Source organism: Ixodes scapularis, unplaced genomic scaffold (assembly GCF_016920785.2).
Source record: "Ixodes scapularis isolate PalLabHiFi unplaced genomic scaffold, ASM1692078v2 PGA_scaffold7__128_contigs__length_106722199, whole genome shotgun sequence".
NCBI lineage: Eukaryota > Metazoa > Arthropoda > Arachnida > Ixodida > Ixodidae > Ixodes > Ixodes scapularis.
The window spans coordinates 21495028-21513527 of NW_024609882.1; the positions used below are offsets into that span (position 1 = coordinate 21495028).

The 18500-nt window shown below is 44.6% G+C and overlaps 1 protein-coding gene across 1 annotated transcript in view; it reads left to right on the forward strand.

Annotated features, from left to right (window-relative positions):
* Positions 1 to 18500, forward strand: part of LOC8053391 (DNA mismatch repair protein Msh6) — a 61399-nt gene that overhangs the window by 9689 nt on the left and 33210 nt on the right. The window contains exons 8-16 of the mRNA XM_029973570.4: positions 38 to 125; positions 1294 to 1353; positions 1484 to 1558; positions 2263 to 2398; positions 3248 to 3390; positions 6069 to 6143; positions 11521 to 11592; positions 13908 to 14115; positions 16544 to 16613. Coding sequence (XP_029829430.3) covers positions 38 to 125; positions 1294 to 1353; positions 1484 to 1558; positions 2263 to 2398; positions 3248 to 3390; positions 6069 to 6143; positions 11521 to 11592; positions 13908 to 14115; positions 16544 to 16613 — 927 coding nt within the window. The remainder of the gene's footprint in view (positions 1 to 37; positions 126 to 1293; positions 1354 to 1483; positions 1559 to 2262; positions 2399 to 3247; positions 3391 to 6068; positions 6144 to 11520; positions 11593 to 13907; positions 14116 to 16543; positions 16614 to 18500) is intronic.

Below are 18500 nucleotides of genomic sequence, written 5' to 3' on the forward strand. Positions count from 1 at the left end.
GGTACGAGGAGCTCCCACTGATTCGTCTCTTATGTAGGGACGCTGGTGGGCATTTGCCGAGTCACCCCGACTTCAACCCCCGTTCTCTTCAGGTTCCCGAGAGTTTCAGGTCAAAACTCTCTCCTGTAAGTTTTTGCGAATTCTGCTTTGAAAGCCTGTGCATTGAGATGCTGCAAGTAGCAGCTACTAGTATTACGTAGGTTAGAGTCCACTCATGTTTCTTTGCTTGCAAATCATCACTCTTAGTTTGTTTTATTGCTTTGTTAAGGGGGAAAAAAAAGGAGAAAAAAAGATTCTTCAAAAAACATTGATTTTGAAAAATTGCATATTTACATCCATCTACATCCAGAGAGTATTCCCAGAAATTTTCACTAGTTTACACTGCATAGTTAGTTTTTTATAAATTATTTTCTGTCCACCAAAGCTAAAGGAAAGGTAGGGTTTGGAGGCACTTTGAACACATTTTTATCCGTTCCACTTTTTTGTATAAATTCCATTTTAGTCAATCTATCGTTTGAGAATGGAAACACAAGCAAGGCTCGTTCTTCACTTTTCCGGACTGAAATTTAATAAGGAATGCGCCTATGGAGTTTGTTTGTCACTTTACGGATGTCTTTTATAAAAAATGTTGATATTTTGTCGGAGACACAGAAGACCAAAAAGTTGACCAATTTCGCAGAAGAGCAAATTGATAGAAATCAATTACTTTTTACAAAAACGTTTCCATAGGCGCGCCTCCTAGGCGTTCTGCTACATATCTAGCGAATAAAAATCTTTAATATTGTGATAGTTTTCTGACGATAGATTAACTAAACAGTGTAGGGGTGTTGCTGATAGAAGCTGCCCTAATTTCCTTCCCACTTAACGGACAGACCTAAAATTTTGTTATGCAACCGCTAGATGACCACCAGCCTACCCTGTAAATTTCATTAATTTTATGCCAAGGGTTCAAAAGTTGACCCTCCCAGGGGGTGTCTCCCCTTAATAATAAAAGATTTTAGTTGAGCTTCACTAAAATTTCAAGCTATTTTTTATTCAGCTAAAAAGCTTGAAAAGATGTTCTAAAGAAAAAGAAAATAGGTTTTGTTTTTCTCCAAATGGGCAATAGCAAGAAAGTCTTGTGGCCTTGACATGTTGTATGGCGGTCGTCTAGGAGGCGTTTCCAGGTGCCAATGGCTGGTGTTAAGACCCAGTCATCTGTGTTTTGCCAGGTATAACTGAAGGAAACATCGAGCTTGGAGCCTTTTTATCTTGATTTTAGCACTGCTCTTCAATGCTCTCGTGGAATTTCAGGCTATGAAGCAGTGGTGGGACATGAAGTCGCAGCATTTCGACGTTGTGCTCTTCTTCAAGGTTTGTCATTCTTTTTATCCTTTCCCCTAGAGCGTGCTTTCTGTGTTCTTAGGTCTTTACTCTCTTTTTTAAAAAAAACGTCACTTCTGAAGGCAGTAATTTGTGTACATGACCGTGATGCTGGTTCCAGGTGGGCAAGTTCTATGAGCTGTACCACATGGATGCCGTCACCGGAGTGGAGGAGTTGGGACTGGTGTACATGAAGGTAATGTTTCTCATTGACTTTCACAGGGATGTGGAATTTTAGTTTGAAAGTTATGCTATATGCGTCGCATACAAATGGATCGATTAAGCTCGTGCATGCCACGTTTCAACAGAACAGGTCAGCACAATGACGGTGGAGTGGCTAGCGGAAGGACGGGTTTAAATGTCCTGTGAGGCGCCATTGGGACACCTTTGCCACCGTGTCTAATCTTGTTTGCTGCCAGCTTTATAGCGCTTTTATTGGCTGAAGTCAGGCCATCTTCACTTCCCAAGTTTGAAGTGCAGGTTCCTCTGCACTAATAGTTTTGATGGTGGTCCCTCGGTCACGTGGAAAAAAAAAAGCAAAACACCTGCAACTCTGCATTTGGGCTGACCGTGTTCTGTACCATACATATGTGTACATAACTTGTGTGCAAATCCTTTGAATGCTAGTCTAAGGCAGGGAGAGTATGTGGCTGTTTCTCTAAGCATCCAGTATGCTGCAGTTACTTAGATGTTGCCACCTCAAAAAGTGGCTCGAATATTTCTCAGCTGCTCGAAAGGTAGCTACAGCTGCTTTAAAAAGCAGCTAGCAGTGACAGCGGGCAGCTTCGTTAGCAGACGTAGCATCTGAAACGTTACTGAAGAAACATGGGGTTCATGCCGCACTGTTCGAGGAAGCATGAAGTGGAGACTCATGGCAGAAGAAACGGCGTTGCTGTGCAGGGAGACTTTGCGCACTCTGGGTTCCCCGAGATCTCGTATGGCCGCTACTCGGAGAGCCTGATCCAGAAGGGCTACAAGGTGGCCCGGGTGGAGCAGACGGAGACTCCGCAGATGATGGAGGATCGCTGCAAGAAGTGTAAGCCCACCACCTCCTTGCTGTTGTCTCGCTCTGAGGGACAGTGATTACCGGAAGCAGAAGGTAGGGCAGCAGCATGACCAGAGATATCCTCAAAACAGAGGCTAGTGGCAGGAAACTGGATGACCCTTCCCTCCTTTGTGTGTCCAAAGCAACTATTGACTGCAGCTGGTTTTCTTTTTTTGCTCTCTTGTTTGCTAGTACTTTTGGGGCTTTCGGGTTTGTGTTCGACATTTGCGAAGCTTGACTAAGCAGATTTTTCTTTGCCAAGGGATAATCCCCATTTGCTTTGTTAAAGGAACACCAAACTTTTCATCACCCTCCCCCCCCCCCCCCCCCTCCAAAAAAAAAGGAAGTATTTTAAGTGCAATATTATACATGCGAGACTGAAATTAGCTATTTCAAAACATACTCCTGTTTCAGGGTCGATGTACGATATAGAAGCATGTTTTGGAATTGCTCATAACTCGACATAAGTCTCACATAAAAATCTTGCACTATTTTTTTTTTTTTTTTGTGATATTTAATTTAGGCATTTAATAAGAAGGTTTTTGGGATAAAAAGGGAAAGCAAGCTAGTGAGGTAAACTATTATACTAGTAGTATCATAAACATAGTACTTTCTGCAAAAATCTGTGCATGTAAACAAAATCCAAAAACTTTTGCAAGCTTCGTGAATGTGGATTGTTTAGTCTGAGCCCTAGTTTGCCTAAGTTGAAACAAAAAATTGTTTCATGGTCCCTGTAATGTTTCATCATTTTGTCACATGGCATCGTCACATTTTTGGTTCGGAGCCACAAATCAACGAGTCTCAACAGTATTTTAGAGCCGATCCAACTTTTGTCGACAGCGGGAACCCGGACCACCAAGTTTGACAAGGTGGTGAAGCGCGAGATCTGCCGCATCACCTCCAAGGGCACCCGCATGTTCAGCGTGCACGACGGGCAAGTGTGCGACGCCATGCCCTCGTTCCTCTTCGCATTTGCAGAAGCGGTATGTACCGTCTGTTCTTTGTTTTAATACTTGAGCATTAAAAGGCTCGTTTTCACGAAAACCCGGCGGTGTCTGTCAGTTTGTGAATGTCAGAGAGAAGGGGGGAGAGGCTGACGTGTGCGATGCTACCATTGGTCCAAAGCGCCGACGTCAGCATGCGTCTCTCTCTTCCTCTCTCCCCGGCGCTGACAAACTGACGGACACCGCCGGTTTTCAATGAGCGTTTACGTTTTCATCAAAGGAGCGTCGCAGAATTGGCGCAGTGCCAGAGCACGCCCGCATTTCACCTCGGTGCGGTAAAATGCGGGCGTGCTCAGTTCCCGCTCTGCCCTCGCCGGATGTTCTTTGCTCTGGGTTTCCGTAGTCACGGTGCGTCGGCTGTGATGTGCATGTGTAGTTAAAACAATGGATGCGGTTCCCTGCATGAGTGATATGGATGCGGTTCTTTTCACGAGTGGTATGGATGTGGTTCTTTCCACTAGTGATATGTATGGCCGTATTTAAGGGTGTCGACATAAAAAAGGGTTAAAAAACATTGCTGGAAGATCCATTGGTGGATTCTTAGTGAATCCATTAGCATGACCCTTGGGAAACACCACACATGTCCCCCTTTGGGAAACCCTAACACTAACCCCGTGACAAGGCCAAAAAGAGGCAGCAAAAAAATAGGGGAAGCGAAAGAGAAAGCCAAAACAGAAAAGTGAAGGGGTCAGCGTTAGCGTTCCTAAAGTGGGACGTGTGTGGTGTTTCCCAAGGGTCATGCTAGCGCACTTGCGTAGCATGAGAACGTTTTGAGAACATTCTGGAAATGTTCAAAAGAACATAAGAAACATTCGTGGAATGTTGCGAATTTACGTAAAAACATTCTATCAACGTTGTCAGAATGTGGCGCTGGCACTTGTCGCTACATTCGGGGAATGTTTTTTAAAAGACATTCTTGGAACGTTCTGAGAATGACATAGAACATTACCAGGACATTCAATCAACATTCAAATATCCTAACAAGGTTCTAAGAACGTTCTTAGAACGTCAAAAGAACTTCCTCAACTTTCTTGAAATGTTGCAAATTTATGCAGGGACATACTTTCAGTCTCTTTGGAACGTGGCGTGGGTACATTGCTACATTTAGGGTACATTCTCTGGGGACTAATTACAAATTACAAAGATTCCATAATTATAGCTTGCTTAGGCTACAGCCCCAATGAGTCACACTACATATATGGATGCGATAAAGCTCCTCACAGTGCAATATGTTTTAATCAAAACAGATTGTTAGAAGGCGCAACCACAAGTTAGCTGCTTTCCCAGCGCACCAGCCTGAGCACATACTAATGACAGTTTACTCCTACCCAGTGGCGTCACAAGGGTCAGCAGCACTTGGGGCAATAGCCCTCCGCTCTCGTGGTCTGCGGTGACACCCCCCCTAAGTGCTACACCCGAGGCGGTCCGCTGCCCCCCTTGTGACGCCACAACTGCTACCGGTTACTTGTCAACTTCTTTCATTTAAAATTTGCTGTATACATGACCGATTACTCACTCTGAGCCTAAGAATGAATACACGCATCCCACATTCAATTGTGAAAATCCTTTTTCAAAGTTTGAAACCCCAGATGCTAAATATCTGGTCCATTCAAAGCTGCCCCTCTACATACGCAGTGAATGTCAAGTATATTATCAATTTTTGAAAAACATTGCTTTTCTCCTACCACCTTATATCACATTCCTCGGTAGACTCATATAAGATAAAACTGATCCCTTATGCTAAGTTTCCAGAAAGTCCACTTAATTTGCATATTTTTGGCGCAAAGTGGCCTATAGTCAATGGCGTTTCGAACCACAGCTCCACAGAGTTGGCATCACCTGCGAATATTCTAGGAATTTTCGCAAGCGAACGTTCCAAGAATGTTGCGCATACAAATGTTCGAAAGGAGACGTTCCGAGAACATTGTGCATAGGAATGTTTGCCAACGAACGTTCCTAGAATGTTGAGCAGTTTACCTTGTAAGGAATGTTTGCATACAAACGTTCGTAGGACGTTCCGAATGGTGTTTTAATGTTCCTTCGACATTCAGAACATCATGGGAATGTTTGCACAACATTGGGTGCTGTTCGGACATTTCCTAAGAATCTGCCAGTAGATTTTCCTGTGATTTTTTGTTTTTACTCAACCACTTGAATTTTCGTACACATTGCTTGCATTGCCGCCACGCAAACGTCCATACTATACTTCGTTTCACCTTTCGTCCAGAGGCAGCCGACGCTACGAGCTGATGGGATGAATCGGACAGCGTCAAAAGGTCAAAAGGTGTTCATCATGTTTCTGACTGTGTTCTTTCATCGCTGAACCAATCATAAACGGAACAGACCTAATGATTTGCACTTTTGATGCTGCTTGATTGTTCCCGTTCCCTCGTAGCATCTGCTGCGTCTGGACGTAAGGTGAAACGAAGTATAGTGACCTTGCTGCTGAGCAAGTAGCTTCTGCAGCACGCGTTTTGCGCCGCCAATTTTGTTTTTCTCGGTCAGAACGAGTAGAAGTGACCCCGGCATGGTATGATGACGTCCCATGCAAGCCTAGTGTAGGGTAGTTCTTTCTTGTACGCTGCATTTAATTAAAAAAGAAAAAGAAATGTGGTCATTGAGTGCATAATTTTGGAATTCTTGTTCTCAACCTGCAGAGCCGAGAAGTTGGAGGAAGGGGAGGCAGTGAGTTTGGCGTCTGCTTCGTCGACACGTCCGTTGGAAAGTTTTACGTAAGTCGGAGACTTCTTTGATAGAAAAACTTATTTGGGAAACTTCCAGGAACATTTGTTGTATCAAACACAGAACGGCTTTCCCCAAAAGTGAACTACATAGACCATCCTGCAATCGCAAGAGGACTTTATCTGTCAGGCTAAGCGAATCACAGGGTTGTGCGAATATTCGAAATGTTTGAATATCGAAGCAAATAATGCCATATTTGATTCAAAGTTCGAATCAAATAAGGTTGTTTGGCCACTTCAAATATTTTCGAAGTATTTCGAAGTGTGAAATTCTGCAAAACATGCCTTAGTTCAAACTAAAAAAAAAAAAAAGGAATAAACAAAACAGTATGTAGTACACACTTCAAATGAGTTCATTAACCAAGGCTTGAACACAAGTAGCAACAAAATTAGTGCAGCTAGCCTACTCTTTATTTTTTTGTTTGTTTCCTAGTCTTGAAAAAACATTGAACCTAGGGAAAAAAATGTTTTCTCCCTAATTAGAGCAGGCAAAACTCAAAATAAATGTTTGTCGAAATAAAAAAATAAATAAAAAAATTTGCCCAATATTTATGTTACAATATGAATTGTTTGATTTGTGGGCGAAACCGAAACTGTACCCCTGTGGGATGATGATGATAGCGTTTGTACCCAACTTGTGTGTGCTTTGAGTTCGCTGGACCTCAGAGCGCCAACTATATTTCAATATTGCGATAAAGGAGTGAGACGGCAACAATACCGATGATAGTGCTTCACAGGTCCACACCACATGGCATTACACACGCCCTTTCCAACTGTAGTCGCTGCAACGGCTTCCTCCAAAACAGTGGTGCTTCAAACGGCGGGGGCGGACCGCGGTGAGAAAGGGGGGTACTGCTCCCACAGGGAGTGTCTATGAGTAGTTTCGTAACTGAGGGAGGGCATCGGTGGCCGAGTGGAATAGCTCACACCATCTCGGAGCATGTGGAGCGAACGGTCGCACTGCAGAACTCAGGGATCCTGGGTTCAATCCCAACCCGTGCCCATTTTGATGTGGATGAGCATCGTACCGGCGTGCGGTCGTGTACCACTACTGCGTGGTGCACGTTAAAAACCTCAGGCTAGTGGTTTTACTGCACTGGCTAAATTTATCATCCACAGCTGGGAGACAAGTCGCCCATTGAGGTAGACAAACTTCTAGGCTGAATAAACATACACACAACCCAATTTTCTTTTTCATACAAAATAAGAAGTTGAAACACTTCCTGAAAAAAAAAAAAAGAGTTAGAGGTTAATTCTGGCGTATTTTTATCCTGTGAAACTGAATATCATGTTCGTTTTCTGCGAAGACGTAACTAAACACGAGAAAATTAAAAAAACCTCCGACCAGTCGGGACGTCATACTAAAATCTTTGGGCTGCCAATCGCGGGTTGCTCGTGTGGGCAGCGCGTGCAATTGCAAGCTTGCCAGGTACATTTTTCCACACTGGCACCAGTCGTGACGTCTCTTTTTGACCTTTTTGAAAATAGCAAGAGTGCAGAAATTCCAAACACTCCTAGTGTGATGTCACGCCCCAGGAAAGAGGGGCTTCGGCCGTAGCTTAAAAATTTATTTCTGCAGCCTCCGTGTGCCAAATTCAAAAATAATCTTGATATTCGTGATCCTGGAAACTAAATAAAGGCCATTGAAGTGTTTTCTTCTCAAATACAGAAACGCTTCAGTTTCCGTTTAAAGGGATACTTCAACGAAATTTGAAGTATTCCCGTCGTGTTCAAATATAGGTTGAATATGATCCACAATATCCGTAAATGACGATCGCACGTTTGTATTTTGAGCCTGGTGGCTGTATTTTTCGTTATAAACGGCCCACTCTGGCAAGCGCTCGGAGAAGGCCCAGCGGAGACCACGTGACATCCAACGCAATCGTAACGTAGGTTGTCTCAGGACGAGCAAAGCTATGGCAAGGCTGACTTTGAGAGGATGGCCTAGTCGTTCCAGCCACCGATGCAACTGCTTTTGTACGAATTTTGAGTGACGGGTTAATCTTCTGTAATCTTGTAGGGGGATAATAGCGACGTCTGCGGCACACAAAAGGCATTCTCGGGAAGAGGGGAGTTCCCCCTGCCCCTCTTCTCTTGTCGTGGCCGGAGGCGAGACAACCTCCGTCACTAGCTGTCAAGGTTCCTAGACGAGCATTACAAACGGGGCGTTAGCGACATCCACCAGGTGCTCTTTGCTAATTGTTTAATTCATTTTAAAATTCCTTTTCGAGACTCTTTTAACAAGATATTGGTACGTTCGATGTGATGCTGCTCTTTGGAACACGTATAGACCAAAAAATGAGCGCCGAAATTTCGTTGTAGTATCCCTTTAAGCTGAGACGGCAGTCAGTGCTATGAGCACGAGGTCGCTGCTTTGAAAAAGTCTTCCACAAAGCAAGCACTTGCTTTAGAAATGCACATCTCAAAGCTAGGAGCATGGGTTAGCTCACACTTGTAGCTTTGGCTGTAGTCTCAGCTTAAGTTGGGTATGAATGGTATCATCATCATCATCCCACAGGGGTAGTTTAAGTTTTGCCCGCAAATCAAACAATTCGTATTGTAACATAAATATTAGGCAAAAAAAATTTTTTTTTTAGACAAACATTTGTTTGGAGTTCTGCTTGTCCTAATCAGGTAGAAATATATATATATATATATTTTTTTTTTCTTAATATGTTGAGTGTTTTTTTAATGGCACAGTCACGCTGGTAGCGAATCCACAACCACGAAGCGTATTAGCGTGTCCTCAGCCGCAAAGCGTCTGGAATTGAGCTGTGGGGCGTGTTTTTGCCAAGCGCTTTGGGACCGATTTCTCTTACCCCCTTTCACGAACCGTAAAGCAGCAGCTAATCGCAATGCGACGCTGACGTGACGTCGGTGGCTCTTGAAGGAAGACAGCATCTGTCGCTGGTGAGGTGTCCAAGGCGCTGTAATCCTAGCGTCGCAGCAGATAAATCAGCGAAGAAATGTGATGTTCACGTCCGTCACTTTGGTTTGTTGCGAAAATAATTGACTCGTAATTTTTACAGGCCTTTGCTCTGGTGATTTGGTTCGGGTAAGCTAGTTTGTTTGTTATTCAGGGTGCCAATGTTTGTCACTGCGCTGCCGGCCCGTTCAGACACTTGCTACCGACTGCGACTGAATTAGACAAGACCAGTTTTTAAGCCTCTTGCAACGGCTTACGACCGAATGCACTGCTGCAGAGCCGGTTGTAAGCCATCACAACAAGCGTAATAACCGGTCTTGTCTGGGTAGATCGTAGTCAAGCGCAAGTGTGTGAACGGGCTGCCGTAGAACATCGAAACCCACCCCCGATCGACCAAAGTGACAGCTTTTTTTCCCACTAAGGCAGTCGTCCCGCGAACTACTGAAAGCTTTCGACACTGTGCATGACCACCACAAAGGCCGATAGAGACTTGAGCCTAACTGCTTAGCCAACACACCACCGCGGAACTGGCAGGGTACCAGCTGTGCTAGCTTGACCTGCATTGTTTCTACTATCAACAGGAATAAAGAGAACCTAGTCAAGGAATAAATGTATGCACCAGATGCTGCATAGGTAATCCATATGGCATTTATTCGAACGTAATGTCAAACGAACAGGAGGCTCAATCTACATGCGAGTGACGAGAGGGGTGTCTGCCACCAACGAAGCCACGGCCGGCTAGCACCAAACACATTCCGCGTACCACAGTCCACCAGTGCCACTCATTACTTTGAAAAAGATAAAAAGCGAAGGACAAGGCAGGAAAACTGGCCCTCTATCCCGAAAACCAGGTCAGCTATTTATGAAGGAAAGGTCCGCTTTGAAGAAAGGGTCGGGTGCATCCTTTTCTGACTCAGCAAGGCTGGGCTTTGCTTGTGTACGAAGTCGGGGGAATTGCAGGCGGCTTCTGCAGGTCCATGTCTCTTTTTTTCGCTGCCTGAACTTGTGATGCGTGCGAGAAGCCCGAAGAAAAACCTTCAGTGCCAAAGTAGCCATATTTTGGCTTTTGATCGTGGATTAAACTGGATTTTGGATTGTAAAACAAGTTTGCCAAACGCAAGTCTCAAAAGATCACCTGTGATCGCCGAGAAACCACCAACTGTGTCTCAGTGTGTCTGAACAGGATCGTACTAGAATGGAAAGTTGGGCTAGTTTGTAATAATCCATATTGAAAAGCAGCGCGAATAACACACGGATGAAGAGAAGAGAACACACAGGACGAGGCGCTGTCCTGTGTGTTCCCTTCTTTGTCCATGTGTTAATCGTGCTGTTTTTCAATATGAACGAGATCGCTCACAAACCGCAACCCCTTCGCAAACGCAGCTCAACTGCCAATGTGAATGCGCCATAAGGGTTCTCTACCGTGACTGTATTGACGGTTGCAAACTATTTGCTTCGCTTAGGAATTATTCTATTCGATTTGAAATTGTTTGTTCAAAGGAACTATTCACTTCATATCTACTTTGAACTGGAAAATCACTATTCGCACACCCCTTCAAATCGCGTCGTGATCCTGTTTCTTGCAGGGTCACAGAAATTATCCAGTACCAAAGGACGCTAACTGGAGGTTGCAACAGTGGCCGCCTCTGCTATAGTCACTTAACATGTGAAGGGATGGGAGGTGATGTTATATTGTCGAATCTCGTTAATTCAGACTTTCTTAACTTCCGGATAATTCACACTAACATGCTGGTCCCATTTTGTGCGTCTCTATGGGAGGAAGCTCCTGGTAGTTCAAACTTTTTCTTTATTCAAACAAATTTTCGGTCCCTCTTGAGTTTGAATTAACGAGATTGTCACTTTTTGGGAACATACAGCATGGGAAAATGGATTGAACGCACTTTAAACTGACTGCATAAGTCGGTTTCCTAACATATCATGCTGGGATTTGCTACAGAGGTTTCTGAAGTCGGCGGTAGCTTTCGCTAAAATTGTGGAAAGATTGGCCCACCTAAATAAAGTGAAGAATAGGTAAGCCAATTTTATTTTATTTTCATTTCACAATTTTTTTCAGTCGTAGTAAATATCAGAATAGCCCACAACGATTTTCGAATGATTTTGAGATAAAAGGCGTAGCGATGATTTTTCCATAGACAAAACCAGTTTTTATTTTCTTTCTTTTGACTCCGGAGGTTTCATATATTGAATGCACCAGCTTCGAGCACCTCTGTACTAAATTCCAGAGCGATAAGTTAAGAGACCGATACATGCGGTCAGTTTAAAGTGCGTTCAACCCATTTTGCCCATGCTGTATAAGCTAAGCGAGATCACAGGTTCACTTCATTTGACACGACCTGGCCAGAATATGTAAAAAGAATGGTGTTGCTGTCCTTTTTAGTTTCTTAGTTTTAATTCCAGCACCCCGTTTGTTTTTCGGCGCAGTTGGGGCAGTTTGAAGATGACCATTTTTGCTCGAAGCTGAGGACCACTGTCTCTCACTATTCACCCGTTCAGGTATGTACTTGCTACCTTGCCCCCTCCATACCTCTTATGCTTTGTGTGGGCCTATGCTTTTACTCGCAAGTAGAGACTTCACTTTCTTGGGCGCTAAAGGAGCTGTCTTTCGTCAAGACGTCGGTGGTCATTCCGAAGTTTTTTTGGGAGGTTTGAGCTCTACTAGTAGTATATAACATGCTTAGGACAACTCTTTAAATGCATGAGTTGCTTTCTAAGTGGAACTACCTAACCCCAGAATTTTGCCCATTCATCCATCTATCCATCCGTCCACTATATTTAGCGGGGAAGTTGATATCATGTGATATCACGGTGTCAAGTTAACATGATATCATGACGTTATGTGACACCAGTTTCCAATCACAAGACATCATGGTATATTGTTGCTTTATGATGACATTTGATGTCAGTTTACTCGCAAAATTTAGCGAGAAAAAAAAAGTGAAAGCTGCTTACAACTCCCTGTAACGCCGAATTAGAGCGCAGCTCTTGAGGAGGTGGAGGGAAGGGCACTGGGGGGGGGGGTTAAACTAACCAGGGGGGGGGGTCACGTGACCCCCAATGCCGATGATGTCATCACTGACGTCACTGATGACGTCATCAGTGACGATGACGATGCGGGTACCGATGACGTCATTAGTGACGTCACTGATGACTTCACCAGTGATGATGACGATGACGATGCAAATGTCGGTGACGTCATCAGTGATGTCGCTGATGACGTCATCAGTGATGATGACGATGACGGTGCGGATGTCAGTAACGTCATCAGTGATGATGACGATGACGATGCGGATGCCGGTGACGTCATTAGTGATGATGACGATGCGGATGCCGGTGACGTCATCAGTGACGATGACGATGTGGATGCCGGTGACGACATCAGTGACGTCACTGATGACGTCATCAGTGATGATGACGATGACGATGCGGATGTCGGTAACGTCATCAGTGATGATGACGATGACGATGCGGATGCCGGTGACGTCATCAGTGATGATGACGATGACGATGTGGATGCCGGTGACGTCATCCGTGATGATGACGATGACGATGTGGATGCCGGTGACGTCATCAGTGATGGTGACGATTACGATGTGGATGCCGGTGACGTCATCAGTGACGATGACGTCATTGGGGGTCACGCGACATCGGCGGGGGTCACGTGACCTCAGGGGAGTCACGTGACTTCGGGGGGTCACGTGACCCCTGTGGGGAGCTCGCGCGGTGCATTATGGGACATTTCCCATGATGCACCGCGCGGTTACGCCGACGCCGACGGCGACGCCAACGCCGCTCAAGCCGGAAACGGGCCCCTAAGAGCTGCGCTCTAATAACAGACAACATGTTCTTCACTTCGAAATGACTGTTTAGTTTCTTCTAAACAAATTTAAACTATTGCTCTTTAAATAGTGCATTCCATAGATTATTGGGCTTTAAAAATAAGGGTTGCACTGGTACTTTTTTGGTATTGTACTCATCTTTTACTTTATAGAACAACCTTTACCATGTTCCTGCATTCTGCTCGTATGTTTGTATTCCAGTGTTTTTACTACTGTAATTAATTGATTCTTTGTAAGAGCCAGTGCTTCTCCTAAGCACCATCACGAGTCTGCCGGGCCCCTAAGTTTCCTCTACTGTCCCTGGCCCAATTTAAGCACTATTCCAGCAGATCCGAGTCACCCACCTCTGCAAACTATAGGGCAATGGTTCTCAAATGGGGCTCCGCGAAGGCATTCTAGGGGTCTGCGAAGCCTTGCTTCGTCAGTCAAGCCCGGCAATAAAAGTTGTCTTTTATCTGATTGAGAAGAAACATTCTAATTTTCTGGTGAGTTTTCTCGTGTGTATGTCAATGAGAGAAGTCTACTTCACACCAGCCCTTAGCCATATCCTCTTATTAAATCATTATCATAATTAACCCATACCTTTCCCTCCCCCTCACCACGAACGGGGGGTCCTTCATCATCTCCGACAAACCACAGGGGGTCCGCAAAACTTCACTGGTTGAGAACCACTGATAGAGGGGATATTCATTGGATGCCGTATTTGAGGACGACACTTAGAGAGCATGTTCGATACAACCTCACATTTATAACCTGCTAAGACTGGCACTCCCTTTTATGTGCAATATTGTTTACATGATATGTGGGCTTCTCAACTGCTGAATTGGATCATCGCCCAGGCAGGGAGGGGTTCCTGGGCTATAGGTGTGGGGAGACAGACGTTTCTCGAGAGTGTCAGGTTCGACAGCTCCTGCTGAGGTTAATGCAGCTGCAAAGGTATTGCGCTTGAGGAAATGACTCCATCCACGGCAGGTCTTGTACGAGAACCACAATGTGACGGCCAAGGCGCGCCAAGTCCTGGACGGCCCACTGTGCTCTGTGACGAAGGAGGGCCTGAGGCCCTGGAAGGAGTTCTGGGATGCCACCAAGACCCTCAAGTCTCTGCGAGAGGGCGGCTACTTCGAAGAGGAGGATGGAAGCTACAATTATCCGGAGGCTCTCAAGCATTTCATTGACCCCGGTGGGTGGTTCTTGTGCGCTTCGTCCACTGTTTTTTTCTAAATGCGATAGCATTTCCTTAAACAGCACCCTTCCCCCTCCCCCAGAAAATTCTCATTTGTAGTATAAAACAATTTGGCCTCCCCTCGTCCTCCGCTTATCTTAAAACATCTCTATTCCATTGGCTAATATAAACTCGTTATGCTATCCAATTGGTAGAGCAGTCATTGTGCAGCCGTGCCGACATTGACGAAGTTGGTTGTCATGAGAACAGAGCGCGAGCTGAGAATGGCATGAGATACGAGGTTTGGCAGTTGTGCGGCCTGGTGGGTCCATTCAGCAACGTCTTAGGCAGTTTTCTGGGTTTTTTTTGTAAATAGTGTACACTGTGCGACACTGTTCGCATGAACACGATATACACACTTTTTAGCGCTCTACTTCGAATGAGGATTGGTGGGTGCCAATCTTTATCGCGTAGGTCTGTGCTCCAAGTGACCACTCTCCACTGCAGTAGTGGGGGATTGCTGGCCGGGTGTGTTAGCACACTGCATTTCTGAGCTTGTGGAGCGAAAGTTTATGCTGCAGAACCCAGGGAACCTGGGCTCAATCTCCACCACTGCCTGTTTCGATCTGGATGAGCATCATACCGGTGTGCTGTCATGTATCACTACTGCTTGATGCACATCAAAGATATCAGGCTAACAGTGGTACTGTACTGCCTGTATTTCTCATCTACGGCGTAGGCCATTGTCGTTGCACCTCAAAGGCAGACCGACCTTACACTGTATAAACATAAACATTAAATTTGTTTTTTCGTTTTCTGTAGTTTAAATAACAGCGCCTCAATTCTAAGAAGAAAAAGAAGACGAGAATGGCGGTCACTTGCGCGCACTAACAGCTGTGTACGTGTACGGGTGCTCTGTACATATACAGGGTGTTATTTTTTAGTTTTATAGATTTGTTTTAAAAAAGTCAAGAAAGCTACACTAATATGGTCTGTGTAGGCGAGTTATACATCCAGGGTGACATAATATAAGGGGCAAATTGTCACAATAAATCAAATATTTAACTAAGATTTGTTCATTAACTTTTAATCAGTAAAAAATAAACATGCTTCCAATTCTAAACTTGCTGAGTGTCAGAAAACCAGTAAATCAGTCAGTTTTAGAAAGACTTTGAGCTTCTGAAAGGTACAGTAGTGCGCTAAAGTTACGGGTCATGCATCAGGCAGATGGCTGGCACTGAGGAAACATGGGAGATAAGAGATGGAAGAACTGGGCAGGCACGTTATCAAACCGGCAGCCTTGCTCCTGCTGCACAGGTGGGAACTTCAACGCTCCACGGTGCTTCCCATGTGCTCGAGGTCTTTCTAAAATTGATGCTTAGTATATTTCTCATTGGAACCTTATGTTTATCTTTACTAGTTAAAAAGTTAATGAACAACTTTAAGGTAATTAGATGACTTATTGTGTGCAATAAGCCTCCCATATTATGTCTCCCTGGCCGTGTAACTTGCCTGCACAAATCACGTTAATGTAGCTTTTCAGGCTTTTTTTAAGCAAATCTGTAAAGCTTAAAAAGGACACCCTGCATATGTTGAGCACCATCCCGCTGGTCCTTACTGTGCTGTCAGTGTTCTTTATAGTATGTCATGAGTAGAGTTTCGTGTTTTCAAATAAATAAAAAAAAAAATCAGAAAATAACTTACCGGTTAACTTTTTCTCAATTCGAATTTATCGGAAAAACTCAAAATTTCCAGGTGGCAACGACAAAAAAAACCCATAAAAGACGGTACAAATAAACTTTGTAAGCAGCTGCAGGCTCAGTGCTCCTAAGAAAATACCACATCACTTTCCTTTTATATCTCGAAGTACTGACAAAAGACTCATCAAGGTTCGTTTAGAAAAACAAGTCATGATAGCAAGACATTTTTTTTTCGTTAGTTGGGAATTTTGAAAAACCCAGAATTTTCAGTGTAAAATAAGGTCAGAAAAACACCCTCCGAATTTCACAAGAAATAAACTCAGAAAACACAGAATCCTAGTCATGAGGTATGGTTTTATACTGAATTGCCCCTAAGTCACCTCAGGGGTTCATAAGTAACCGAAGTCTCTTGTTTAATCCTACCCATTACTAGTGCAGTTTTTTGCAGTTTAAGCACAGCTGAAGCCTTGTTCAACTGTGCTTCGATATATGATTATGAGGCAAACACTCTCGCGCTTCTCTCTTTTTGTCTCATTCATGGATTTACAAAAACTTACTTTAAAGGCTTTTTTTTTGTTTTAAACTGTTTTTTTATGAAAGTACTTTATTATTGTTAAAACCCTTACGAACTTGTAAAGTGCTCTATTGAAAAAATAACAAGGGGCATGAGGGTAGCTTAGCGGGTCACCTAAACGCATATCCTTACCGGTATGTTTGAAGAATTTGTTTGCATCTCTCTGAAACAGAGGACAAGATGCTGCTTACCCCGAAAGAAGAAGGGTGCCTCGCTCTGAAAGCCCTGGGGGCCTGCATTTGGTGGGTCTTCGGTCTCGAACCTATAAAGGCTACTTCTCACATTTGCGTTTGAGCGTCATCAACTGCATTGCATCTATTTGTAGCCGCTTACGATGATAGAATATACTGTCACACTGGCGCTATCTGCTGTTTACCTTTGAAACATATCCAACCTGTGTATAACTAGCCTGAAGAATTTGCAGTATACACAGTATCTGTGAGAAACGGTCTCTTTTAACATTGTTGTTACAGCGGACCTTCCACTGTAAAACGAGCTGGAAAAATCGGCAATTGCACATAGATTGCTCAAACTTTCACCGAATGTGCACCGAGCAGCTCAGTTTTACCATGTGAAATTTCAAGGTACAGTTCTCTTCTGGTAAAAAACGAGAGCAGAAAACTTGCCAAGGTCAAGGTTGGGTGCATTGTCAGATGACCGAATTTGCGATGCTATTTACTCATGGCGCCATCTTTCGACGGGCGCAGCGAGCGGACAACAGTACGTCGTCTACTCGTTGCTCCTATCGGGAGATGGCGTCACAAGTAAATACCATCGCTAACTTGGTCATCTGCAAGTGTACCCAGCCCTAATTTTGACAAGTTTTTTGCTTTCATGTTTGTCAGAAGAGAACTGCGCCTTGAAATTTGACATGGTCAAACTGACCTGCTCGGTGGACATTCGAGGAAAGTTTGAACTTTCTAAGTGCAAGCTCCGATTTTCCGGTTTGTTTTTCGGCGGAAGGTTCGCTTGGGACACCCTATATCATCAGATGCGAAGCGTTCCAGGGTTGCCTGATAGATTGAGCCAGTGTCTCCTTTCATCGTACAGTGTAGACCGCATAAAACTTATGTCGCGGGAATCGCGAAAATCCGCACTATAAGAGGTACTGCGCTATAATTAAAACATCAATTTTTCAGGCCAAAATGCATGCCATCAGACAACTTACCTTTGTAAAAGAATTTATTTTATGTTAGATGAAAAATAAAGCTTTAGTTTGAGGAAAGTCTTTATTTCACCAGACTAGTACACTTCTCTGTCAAGTGTGTCACATATTTTGAAAGAAATGAGCGACTTTTGCCTGGCGCAGCCTTGTAACGGCGTCGCGGGTTGCGGACGGACGTTGCGAGCGTTCAGGATTGCTAACCCCAATCACTTTTCTCCGGCGATGAAAACACGTGAAAATTCGCATCCTTTATATGGTACGCGGCAGTAATACCTTCGACTTGAGCACAGGCATGAAATGCTCCAAATAAGAAATCCGGGCGATGTTCGAAAACACAATTGAAGTAAACAAACATGACGACATGGGCGTTTCTGCCGTCTTGAGAGTGCCGCCACAACATCGCCGCACGAGTAGGTGGATCTTCCCTTCTAGTACGTGCTGGGTTATCATAGCGACACACAACAAAAATTCAGTCAAGGATAGCGCTTTTACGCGGAACGATGAGGTTCTACGCCGTCTACGTCGACGATCAAAACCGACGCCATGTTTGCGGATAGAAGCAGCCGGCCGGCCGGCCCGCGACCGGCATGCAACGTGCGCGAACACTTCTCCTCGACCTGCGATTTGTCTGTCGTTGCAGTTGTTTTCCAACGCAGTGGAGGGACGCACGCACGTGAACGACACGTGCGTGCGTCCCTCCGTCGCTATGGCAACTGAAGCCTCTCTCTTCGCTCCTTCCCGCTTCTTCGAGCAACCTCCTTGCCCCGCGAGTACCGCTTGCAGCTCGCGTCGTTATCTAGTGTCGCACAGGGAAGCGTGCTCTCTGCGTCGGTCAGTCGGCGCGGTCGCCGGGCTGTTCCGAAAACCGCGCTATAACCGGTATTTCCCTTCGCGCGCCTGCATTTTAAGCGGTATGTAATTACATAGAGTTCTATGGGAGGCGAACCGGTGGTTTAAAAAAGCC